This window comes from Staurois parvus, unplaced genomic scaffold (assembly GCF_062004578.1).
Source record: "Staurois parvus isolate SC_StPar_1 unplaced genomic scaffold, SC_StPar_1.0 ptg001313l, whole genome shotgun sequence".
NCBI lineage: Eukaryota > Metazoa > Chordata > Amphibia > Anura > Ranidae > Staurois > Staurois parvus.
In genome coordinates, this window is record NW_028319109.1 from 567,393 (window position 1) to 580,113 (window position 12,721).

The 12,721-nt window shown below is 44.0% G+C and overlaps 1 protein-coding gene across 3 annotated transcripts in view; it reads left to right on the forward strand.

The window, feature by feature from the left end:
• The window catches only part of CCDC40 (coiled-coil domain 40 molecular ruler complex subunit), a 571,335-nt gene that overhangs the window by 451,364 nt on the left and 107,250 nt on the right, over positions 1-12,721 (forward strand). For 2 of the 3 annotated variants that reach the window (XM_089661107.1, XM_089661105.1), the window contains exon 18: positions 10,665-12,282. The exons of the other annotated variant lie outside the window; for it this stretch is intronic. In XM_089661107.1, coding sequence (XP_089517233.1) covers positions 10,665-10,928 — 264 coding nt within the window. In that variant the 3' untranslated portion in view covers positions 10,929-12,282. Of the gene's footprint in view, positions 1-10,664; positions 12,283-12,721 lie in introns of those variants that run through there. 3 annotated transcript variants of the gene reach the window in all.

Consider the following 12,721-nt stretch of genomic DNA (forward strand, 5'->3'; position numbering starts at 1 on the left):
CTCTGCACAAGCGCTCCCTAAAAATATCAGTCTGTACCTGGATGGGCCCGATACGATCTTTATTAAAACACATCCATCCGAGATACAGTTCAGATTAGTAATGGGTTGTAAGATATGCATAAGCCTACACACGGAGTTCACACCGCTTGCGCATTGCGTTATGAAGCCCACGTGGTACCATGCTGCTGATATGCGGATACAGGCCCACGGTCTACTGACAGCAGCATTCGCATGGAATGCCGTGGTGGTATACACGCCGGTCTATAAGCGCAGATCTGCCATCTCATCCATTACCAAGCTGAGTACTGTAATACATACATTGTACATGCGCATGGCCCAATTGCAGCCTTCAGAGCTTTAATTAAGCCACACGAGAGACATATGAATAACACGAATATATGACACATTTAAAGTTCGACCAATAATACAAAATTTCCATGACAAATCCCAGCCTGCCAGTAAAGTGGACAAGAGATTCATCTACACAGATACTTTGGTCAGGTACATAAAGTTCAAAAAATATTTTAGAAAAAATATGAATTAGCGGCCAAATTTTATACAGTTTGTCATAGCCTGGCTGATCTCGGGGAGGGCACTGGGAATTATCACTGAAATGCAGGAAGAGCATTATCATGTCATAACGTGACCTGGACATTACAGATGAAAAAATGGGAATGTGATTGATGGTGTGGGTGGACCAATATTCATTTTGTTTTGTAAGCCCCATGTTGATCGTAAGGCCCAAAAACAATTTAAACTCCTCTACTCTTAGCTGTCTCCACTCAAATTGATGGGCATAGCATGAATTGGGGTTGTCTGTGATATATTGTTGGGCAAATAAGATAGTCTGATCTACAATTAATTGAGGGAAATTATCAGGGAAAAATAAATTTAAAAAATCAACTGGGGAAAAATGTTTTGTGTTGGGCTGCATGTCTGGTTGTGCGGTAAAAGGGTGGATTGTAGCTGATCCTGAGCTGGAAGGCAGCCACAGAGGGTTTGCCAGAGCGTCTGGGAGGTATGTTTGGGCCCTGACTCTTGGGGTCTGGTGTGATATTCCAGTGCTGGTACTGGGCCTGTCATCCTGGGGTCTAGCTCCGTTGGTGTTTGCTGACTGACCATTTGGGTGTAATGACATTGGTATGTTGGCGCTGCTTGTGGTTGCCTGGTCTTCAGAGCATATTACTCTTTTAGGAGGGACTGCTTCCTCTTCCAATTCGGTCACCAGTCCACTGCTTTCTATTGGCTCGTAATCTCGTAATCCAAATCAGAATCGGACGGTGAAAGCTCCCCGCTGCTCTCATCCGTCATGCTGAGGATTTGGAAAGCCTCCTCACTAGAGTAATATTTTTTTGACATCTTGGCTGTATGTCAGGCATCTGTGATGGGTACACTGCTGATGGACGGCAGTGATGGTAGCTCTGTTATGGGTACTCTGATTATGCTGCGCTGATGACGTGTACACTGACAGGCTGCACAGGTGTATGCGCTGACATGTACACTGATAAGCTTCCCTTATGGATGTGCTGACAGGTACACTGATGGGCTGCTGGACAGATACACTGATGGGCTGCTGGACAGGTACACTGATGGGCTCTGCTGACAGGTACACTGATGGGCTCTGCTGACAGGTACACTGATGTTGACAGGTATGTTGATGGGATGTACTGACAGGTACACTGATGGGCTTTGCTGACAGGTACATGATGGGCTGTATGACAGGTATACTGACTGACTGGCAACAGGTTCCAAGAATGCTGATGGCCTGGCAACAGGTTCCAGGAATGCTGATGGCCTGGCGACAGGTACACTGATGGGCTGGATGGGCTGCGGACAGGTACACTGATGGGCTGGCAACAGGTAGGTTGATGGGCTGGTGACAGCTAGGTTGATGGGCTGGCTACAGGTAGGTTGATGGGCAGCTGTGACAGGTATACTGATGGGCAGCTGTGACAGGTACACTGATGGGCAGCTGTGACAGGTACACTGATGGGCAGCTGTGACAGGTATTCAGGACAATGTGAAGGCAATCGGCAGTCTGGTGCACAATACTGATAGCTGTAACTCATCGTTCCCCTTCTCCTCACACAGTGTGAGGAGGAGAAGCGGTAACAGCAAGTTACCACTGTTTGTTTATACTTGTGATTGGCTGTGATAGGACATAGCTGATTGCAGGGTAAACAGCCAATTTCATTGGGGCGTGCTCTGGGGGCGTGACCAGGAGGATTCCATATGGCGTCCTCCTGGAGGGACGAGCTGTTCGGCCAGCAACCTTTGTGCCATAGGCCGGACGGGAACCGGTTAAAGATTGCTACAAAGGATTGTTCAAATGGTGGCTAAAGAACCTCGATCAACTTCCAGACAAATTCAAGCTGACCTTCAGGCACAGGGTACAACTGTGTCAGCTTGCACTATACATTACCATCTCAATAAAAAGGGACGCTATGGTAGGAGAACCCCACTGCTGACACAAACAGGAAAAAAGCCAGATTAGAGTTTGCCAAAAGTTACCTGAGAAAGCCAAAATCCGTTTGAGAGAATGTGCTGTGGACAGAAAAAACAAATTTACAACTGTTATCAGAAAAAGCAATGAGGCCTTTATAAAAAAGAATACAGTCTCTACAGTCAAACATGGTAGATGTTCACTGATGTTTTGGGGTTGCTTTGCTGCTTCGGGCATTGGATGTCTTGACTGTGTGCATTGCTTTGTGAAATATGAAGACTACCAAAGAATTCAATATAGGGCCCAGTGTCAGAAAGTTGGGTCTCTGTCAGTGGTCATGGGTCTTACAGCAGGACAATTACCCAAAGCACACATCAACAAGCACCCAGAAATGGTTTCAGACAAAGTGCTGAACAAAGTCCAGATCTCAATCCCATAGAGCACCTGTGGAGAGATCTCAAAACAGCAGTTGCAAAAAGGAAACCTTCCAATATGAGAGACCTGGAGCAGTTGGCAAAAGAAGCGTGGTGCAAAATTCCAGTAGAGAGGTGTAAGAAACTCATTGATAGTTACAGGAAGCGATGGTTACAGGAAGCGATTGATTTGTTATTTTTTTCAACGGGTGTGCTACCAAATATTAAATTGAGGGTGCCAATAATTTTGTCCAGTCCATTTTTGGGGTTTTGTGTAGAATGTTTCAGATTTGGCATTTTGTTTCTCCACTTTTTTGGGTCATACCAATACAAACAAAAGATATGCACATAAGAATGCCTAATCATTTGTAATTGCAACAGTTTTATGGTGCATTATCTGACAGAAATGCAGGGGTGCCAATATTTTTGGCCATGACTGTAGGTCCACTGTATAAAGTCGTTCCATAAAAGGACAAACCGCAGTCTCACTACCTCTTAATTGCAAAAATGTATTTAAGTACAAAAAAGTAAAAAATGTTAATGGCATAGTAACCTCCACCACTCACCATTAAAACAAAACACAACATTGTCACTTATTAAACAATGCCCGGGTTCACGATCACGCCAACATCTATACATAAAATGTCTCTATATAAATAGAGCACAGTATACTCCAATTACAATGAAATGCCGCTATGAGAAATCATAAATGAGGGTGCTTTGTAAGCTCAATACTTCTCATTAGTAATGGACAACAAGTTGTCCAGTATCGTGTAGTGCTGTTAATTACTGAAGCATAGATGGAAGAAGTTGAGGATGCTGATCAACAGTATGTCAAGTGGTTAACAACTAGATGCACATAAGATGGCAATAGATAGCAGGCAAGTGACAGTCAGCAAAAGAAGCAGCAAACAGGTGGCAAGGCAGGGATAATTTGTTAATAGTGAGAAGCAGGTAGCAGTGAGTTTCAGAGTAGCAGGTAAACCGTAAACACTGTAAAAACCTCGACAGACAGTCCAGCCTCCAGGCTCTTAACTCACCGCTCCCCACATATACCACCAGTACAGTGCTGGGTGAATTTCCATAAATGGATATCCTCACCACCGCCGTTCATTCCAACTTCTCAACAGGGCCACTGCCTTCTAGTCTCCTGACAGGTGTATGTAGCTGCCACTCATTCCACCTGTGAAGTACAGCCTTGGTTTAACCAGACAAGTCGGTGGTATGGGGCAGCTTGTTGGGACTGCTGCATGGCATGATCGGAGCACAAGCATGATAACGTAATCACATCAACTAGTTTCACCCACCAGTCACGTGAGCTTCCTCAGGACAAGATGGCTCTTGAGCAGCTGGGTTTTAATGGCACATAGTCGTTATTTCTTTTATACCCCATCGGAAGCCTTATAAACAAAGATTGACTTCATTCTTAATCTGGTATAATAATAGTAAGTGTGAACTAGTCCTTACCCCACAGGTGGTGAAAATTACACAACATAAAAGATTACATAGCATAAAGTCTTAAACATTCAACCTGCAATATTGCTTACAGATCAGTGAGTCAAGGGGAGAAGAAAAGTAAAACAGAAAGAAAAGACCATAGAGGCCTAAACAGCTTAAATCCCAACTCAATCAAGTTGACAATCTTATCCCTATTTAAGTGGGGAACCTCTCTTTATCTCCACATCTACAGCTCTCCCCTCTCAGATCTCTTAAATCGATATAGCCTTGGGGATCAGAGTTTCAAGATTTTCAAGACAAATAAACCTTCACTCCAAGTCTATCAGGTTTATCGCTGTGACAGACCCAACCAGGGCAGGGGCTTTTGGAGGGGATTAGGGGCTAGCCTTCTACCCACTGATTATGGCCCATGGAGGAGACAGGGATTTTGTCTACTTCTCCTGGTCAAAGCATGGAAAAGAACTCAGAAGTTCAGCCTCTGATCATATGGAGAGAGCAGATCAGTCTGTGATGATGGATAATAACGTGATGAATGCTGAGTGGGAGGCTTCTTTTTCCAAGCCTCTCTGAGTAAAGACAATACAGCTTCCCTTCTGCAGTGGATGGAAAGGTGTAATATTATTTTTATGTTGGAGGGGTTGGAGAAGTTCCTCCATTGGGGACAGAAATATTTATCAACAGTCTCCCTCAAGAATCAATGAAGATAGATTCATTCCACCTTTTCAGACTGTTGGAATATTGTATGAGTTTTGTCTCATGGTGGACAAATTATACAAGTGAAGGCAAACGCCTGAAAGATAGCATGTGTAGTGCACTTTGTGTATTCAGGGTTGGAGGTGCTGGGCTGTCTGGGGTGGGCTCCTGGCTGGCTTGGGTGCCTGGCTGTTGATTAATGTGTAATATCTGTTTTTATTGTTCATGTGGGGGCTGCCCCTATTTCTGAAGTGTATAAAAACCTGTATTTCTGTTCAATAAAGGGATTCCAGTTTGCACCTAAGCTAGTGTTGTCTAGCCCTTGGGTGCAATGCCCAGCTATAATACCTTGGTCCTGTGTCCCAGTGACAAAAGGATCTATTTATCTGATGGAAGCACCTAAACAGGGTAGCAGGAGGTCCGACACATTTGGTTGGCAGCAGCGGGATGCTTCCTGCAGTCTGGGACATCCAAACCACCACCAGGATCTCAGGTCTGGTTAGCAGAAGAGGAGAGGAATGGATACCAGCAGCCATGAAAGGAATTCTGAAAAAGGCTGCGAGAGATTCAGATGCAGCATAGGAGACCAGTGCCAGGACAGGTTCTGCTGGCATGGTATGATTCCATCCGATGGCAACTCTGGTAGGAAGCGCTAGACCGCAAGCAGCGCCACGAGGGAAAAATTTTCTCCTCCATCCAGGAAAGGTTCTGGTCACAGTGTGGGTGCTATTATTGGGGAAAAAAACACACAAGGAGTGGACAGCTGAGGTAAGCAGGCTGGTCTGGGCAGAGATGCGGCTGGGCGAGAGCTACAGAGCTCTCTGATGGTATGTTGTGCAAGTGTACCCTTGGACAGCAGACGACAGTCTGACAGAAGACTTTGGCTACAGTGGCTTGTGGATTATGCAAAGATTTGTGTATTTTAGGGATCACATGTAGGGTGGAGGTATTATACTTCTCAATCTTTAAAGCGGAGTTCCACTCACCCTGTCAAGACATAAAAGTTAACAGCTACAAAAACTGTAGCTGCTGACTTTTAAAAAACAGCCACTTACCTGTCCCTCAGTCCTGTGGTGTGTCCCCCGAAGCCCGTTTCACCGGCCATCCTGTATTCTAGGAGGCCGGCATCTTCAGTGTGGGCACCCAGCTGTGATAGCTTTGCGGCTTCACAACTGGGTATCCACTGTGCATGCGCGAGTAGCGCTGCTCTTCATGAATGGTCCTGTAGTCTTCTGGGACCTGTCACGTCTCCCAAAAGACTGCAGGGAGGGAGGACACCTTCTGTTTCCGATCACCTAGGCGATCGGACCGGGTACCTGTCAAATTTGTGTACCTGCTCCCTCCCTGCCCCCCAAAGGTGCCAATCCTTAATGGGGTGCGGGGGAGCAGTTCTTAAAGCGGAAATTCCCCTTTTGGGTGGAGCTCTGCTTTAAGTAACCCCATTTCTTCTTGGAGATTAAGTCTGCATCATACGCCAGGAATAATTTGTAATTCAGAGATGCAACCAGAGAAACAGATTGACCTCCAATCTTTCATACATTGATTGGTCGCCTAGTTGCTTCCTAATTTCCTGTTTGTACATTATTTCAGAGAGGAGGACACCATTGCCCTTTTTAATCACTCTTTTTTATAATTAGATTTTGGGCCTCCTTCTTTGAGGGACAGCCTTTCTACTGGGTCAAGATTGTGAAAGCCTCTAGATGTCCAATCCAATTTACTAAGGTCTTCCTGTACCAAGTGGTACAGGAAGACCTTGTTATAGGTGGCATTTTAGTGGATTTAATATTCAGCTTTGCTTGTGTCTCCCATGGATTGTCAGCATCTTGCAATTCCAAGGAGTCATCACTGACCACATCCATGAGAGAGACTAAATCCTCAATGACTTGTTGGTCTTGGGCATCCTGTAATGATCCAGACTCCTCCTCTGAACTTCCACCAGTGCCAGAATGGATGGATCTCAAAAACACTTTCTTCAAAAACAAATTTATGTCTTTAAAAGTCTCAAAATGGGCCATACCACCTACTGGTGAAAATGAGAGGCCCCACTGAAGAAATTTGATTTGTCTTTCATTTAGGTCAATATCAGAGATGGTTATTACCTTTCTATCTGTTGCATCCCAATTTTCCAGGTTCTTCTTATTAAGGGGGCAGTTCACTATCTCTCATATCCTGGTCTTTGTTTTGGCTTGCTCCCCTATATTCCTGCCCTCTTTCGTCTTTCCTTTTCCCTTCCTGTGTCTTTTACTTTTTCTGTCAGCTTTAAGATACCCTTTACTGGGACCATCTTCTCCTTGGAAGGTGTTGCTTCTTCTCAACCAATCTACTGCCTTCTTCTTTACTCTCTGAGGATATAATACCACCTCTTTAAGGTGGAACAGAACCTAGCTCTTCTAGATCTACTACGTCCCCTAGTTTTGGTCAGGTCAAAGATTTCCCCCTTGGCCTAGTCCTACAGGTCCCGCTTGAATGTAGACTGCTCAGTAGTTCATAAATTTCTTTGCACCTTCTCAACCTCCTTCTTCAACAAATCATTATATTTAGTAAAATCAGCTAGCTGTATTTTTTCTTCCTTGACTATCAATTGCATCATAGCCAAGCTATGGTAAATACACTCCTGCTTTAATTTCTCCAAAAATCTTTCAGAATGTAAATGTTCAGATGGGATTACTTTATCTCTCAAACCACGCGGTACCACACCATTATTTATATATGATTCCAGGGAAGATATATAATGATTATATCCCATTTCCAGTTATGGAATTTACCCATTATGTCCTTATGGTGCTTAAAGAGACATTTAATTAAGTCACATCTGATGGTGTGGGTTCACCTGGTTCTTGAGCAAAGGCTATCCTAATCTCCTCCTCAATCTCCTCCCCTATAACAAATGTCATTAGGATATGGCTCGCTGATCCACATTTTAATAGTGAAAAGCAGGTAGCAGTGAGTTCAAGAGCAGTGGGCAAACAGTAAACACTGCTTATCTTGCTGACTGTTACTTGCCTGCTAACTATTTCCATCTCGTGCATCTGGTTGTTGGCCACTTGACATACTGGTGATCCTGTTGATTGCAACTATTTCCAGTGCTTATCCAGTTTTGTTTATACCCTACTGAATTTATGAGCCATGTGCTATATTTATATAGAGACATTTTAACCGTTGTATGTATGGATGTTGGCATGATTCCTGAACCCAGGCATTGTTTTAATATTTGACAACGTTGTCATTTGTTTTAATGGTGAGTGGTTGAGGTTACTATGCCATTAATGTTTTTTACTTTTTATAATTAAATACATTTTTGCAATTAATAGAGGGTGAGACTGCTTTTTGCCCTTTTATGGAAATTCTCTATACAGTGGACCCAGGTCCCTGATTGTTTTTGCTTTACTTCAACCTGTTCACTTTTCCCAAAACCTAAGGGGGAACATTAGTGCCTTCCTGGATCTCTCTGACCTCCAATTCAAACACTTCAGTTTAGAAGCCATCCAACTCTCCGCTTCTAAATGTGAGTCTTCAGACTGACGGTAGCCTCCATCAAGGCTGCCCCCTTCACCCAATTATACTCCAGACCTCTGCAACACAATGTTCTATCATCCTTGGACAAATCAGTCTGGTCCCTGGACAGACCGGTTCAGTTGATACAAAGGTATCCCCGGCTTGCTGTCTTTGGAACTTAGCTCTAGAGTTGCGGCAGTCATTTCTTTCTCTGTTAATTTTGACATCAAATTTAGTTTTAGTCAGTCTTTTGACTAAAATGCCATTTTAGTTTTAGTCGTATTTTAGTCGACTAAAATCTTCAGTACATTTTAGTCAACTAAAATATCCTATATTTTAGTCATCTAAAATCGGCAGTACATTTTAGTTGATTAAAATCATTTTAGTCAACTAAAATCTATGCATTAAATTAATTAAGCATTTCTCTAGAATTTCCAAATTCATTATGTACTCCTGGAGTGAGAAAAAAAAATCTAACAACAGTTATTATTTATGGTATTAGATATAACGTCCCTCCTTCACATTTTCGTTCTGTTTTCGTTCGTTGATGAAAATTGGAATTGATTTTCTTCATAGTTTTCATCAATAGACATACCATGGGCCTTGCCAAAATGTCTGGATCTACTGTCCCTACTGTCTTTTCTGTGATGGCCTTGGAGCTCTGGTTCTAAGGGACAGGGGCATCTCAGAGTCTGTGATTCCTACAATGCTCCAGGCTGGGAAGTCCACCTCCCACGAGGTATTTTATCGGACATGGAAGGCATACTTCACTTGGTGTAAATCTAGGGGCTTTCATCCCAGGAGTCTTCCTATGAGACAAATTCTCTCCTTCCTGCAGTTAGCTCTGGTTTTAAGGTCTCAGAACCATCCAATTAAGATTAAGACTTTTGTGTTGGGGGTGTCCTATGCGATTCCTCCCATGCATCTAGCTGTGGGATTTGATCTGGTTCCTTTTGCGCTTCAGAAGCCACAATATGAACCCATTAGAGACATTCCTTTCTCTACTCTCTACATCTGTCGGGTAACCTTAGCTTTCAAAGAACCCTGTTTGGTCTTGCATATGGCAATATGAGTGTTGAGACTCAGGACTTCCTTCATGCCTAAGGTAGCCTCTGCCTTTCACCTTCACCAGGACCTGGTTTCCCCATCCTCTTGTCTGCCTCCAGATCATCAAAAGGATGATTATCCTTTAGTTCTGGATAGATTCCCCTAAGAAAGCTCCCTGGCTTATCTTTCAACCATCTGTGTTCGTTTGAAAAAAAAAAAAAAGAAAAAAAAAAAAAAACATGTCTATACTTACCTGCTCTTTGCAGTGGTTTTGCACAGAGCAACCCTGATCCTCTTCTTTTCGGGTCCCTGCCAGCACTCCCGGCTTTCCCCTTGAGCTGTGCCCCCAGGGAAAGCCAATGGCCCTGGTGGCATCGCTACGTGCTTGTCCTTCACCTGCTGCTCTATGCATCCATAAGATACATAGAGCTGTGGCTCGGCCCACCCCACACTCTCTCCTCAGTGGCCCACTGGCCAATGGGCTCCCGCTTCTATATCAGCCAATGAACTTTAAGTTCCCTCTTTCATGGCTCATGTTGAGTCATGGCTCACACTACTAGATCTGTGAGCGCCTTTTGGACTTTTCAACATCAGGCATCTGTTTCCCAGATTTTTAAGGCATGCATGTGGTTTTCTGTTCATACATTCTCCAGATTTACTAGGTGGATGTTTCTGCCTCCCATCTAATGCCAGTTTCAGGTGTAACCACTGCTTTTGAACATCTCAAGGATTTAAGTCTCTCAAATGGTGAGAAAGAAAATAGGATTAAATCCGTATTAAATCCATTTGCTGGAGCCCATTGAGAGATAGAGGTCCAATCCCTCTGTGACTTTGACTCTTACAACAAAATTGCGGTATTCAGATAGAAGCTGGAGTTATACTCGGGGCTTTCCTGCAAATTTTTTTATGTGTTCACTAGTGTCCAGGCCCTCTGTAGGCAACAGTATAACCTATAAATTTAAGACTTACTGTGTCCCTCAATGGACTCCAAGAAAAGTATTTTACAGTTGGTATTAAAATCCAATTATGTTGCAGTTATGTGTTTTTGTGTTTGGTTGAAATTCCTTTTTAAAACTTTTAAGATTAAACCTAGATTTCCCTGTTTTTCTTATTAGAACCTGACACAGATTGTGGCCTTTCAGACACGTATGAAGTATTTGCAAGCTGTGAAAGAAGGAAAATACACCCCAGTTTTCAGCACTTTACAAACTCTAGAAGCAGAGGAACAGAAGCAAGAAAACCGCTTTAACACAGTCAGTACTATCATTCACCAGATCCAGCAGGAATACCCACAGTATCAGAATGCCCTGCACAATATTAGCCTTGCACTCCAAGCAAGGCTTGGCCCTCAGGAAGATGTCACAGAGAGGGCTCCATGAACTATATCCAAAGCAAAAATACACTTAAGAAATGAGATACATAGATTGCATGCAGTAAAATAAAATCCTTCAATGATATAATTAACTGTTAAAGAATATCTAAATAATAGATAGTTAAAACCACTATCAGTTTATTTGCCATCTGTCTATGGATGAATTTTACTTCACCTTTACTGGAAACAACAGGAAGCCAGAGGAATTATCTCCAAAGCGAGGAAAATGCCCAGGCAGTTGTCACAAAGACTGAAAGTGATGGAAAATCCCACATTTTCAGTTGCCACCAGAATAGTAATACAGGAGAAATCTGTAAATGTAGCAGAATTCTTGTATACCATTCTCATACTGCAATTCTGGGGGCAGTACAAAATGTGGGATTTTCTCTCATTTTGCAGCCCTTGTGACAATTCCCTAACTGCAACACTTGCAGCATAAAAAAAAGCCTGACAGAGACTTCAATCCCTAACTCAATCCAAAACTAAAAAAAGTTTTACTTTTAGATATTCTTTAATGTACTAAAAAAAACATACCACCCAACTCCAAAATAAAAAAAAAAACAAGGTAGTCTCAAACAAAATGAGTCTACATCCACATGGTACTAATCAGCATATTTCTTTATTGTATGTTTGCGGACAGATGACTGGTTAGGAGCTTACTTGAAAATTGTCAGTGAGTTGGTAGAGCCACTCTTTTGGGTGAGGGGATGTTGAAGTTTCTGTACGTTATTTTGTATTTATATAATAAGATTTCATGTGTATGACAGATTTGGCTCATTGTAGAAAAGGCATGGCAAACTCAAGACAGCAGCAAAAATGAGTGGAATACCTTTACAATGGGTCTATACCTACCGTATTTTCCGGCGTATAAGATGACTTTTTAACCCTTGAAAATCTTCTCAAAAGTCGGGGGTCGTCTTATATGCCGGTATACGGCATGCTGACACTTGGTGTCAGGGCGGCACTTTTTAGGGGGGCAGCGCGGTGCCGCCGCCCCCCCCTTCCAACGGAAGGGACACTAAGTACAGGGGTGGGCAGGGGGCTGCTGTTTCTTACCTGTCTCCGGTCCCAGTCCCACGACGATCCAGTCCAGGAAGTGCGGCTGCTCCTTCATTCAGTTCGGCCGCTCGATGTTCGCGGGGGCCGCTCAGCTCTGCCTCCTCACCAGTGATTGGCCGCCAGAACTGTAGCTTGGGAAAGGCACACAGGCGGCCATTCACCGACGAGGAGGCGGAGCTGAGCGGCCCCGCGAAAATCAAGTGAGGGAGTGGCCGGTAAGTGTGCCGTGCAGAGGTGCTGCTGCAACCACATATGCTGGCTGCAGCAGCACCATACTGGAACAGGGGTCAGCAAGTGTCATTGGTGTCAGTGGGAGGAATAGTGCCCCATCATTGGTGTCACTGATACTAATGATGGGGCATTATTCCTCCCACTGACACCAACGATGGGGCACTATTCCTCCCCCCCCCACTGACACCAACGATGGGGCACTATTCCTCCCCCCCCACTGACACCAACGATGGGGCACTATTCCTCCTCCCCACTGACACCAACGATGGGGCACTATTCCACCCCCCACTGACACCAATGATGGAACACTATTCCTTCCTCCACTGACACCAATGATAGGGTACTATTCCTCCCACTGACACCAATGTTGGGACAATATTCCTCCCACTGACACCAGTGACGGGGCACGATTCCTCCCACTGACACCAATGATGGGGCGCTATTCCTCCCACTGACACTAATGATGGGGTGCTATTCCTCCCACTGACACTAATGATGGGGTGCTATTCC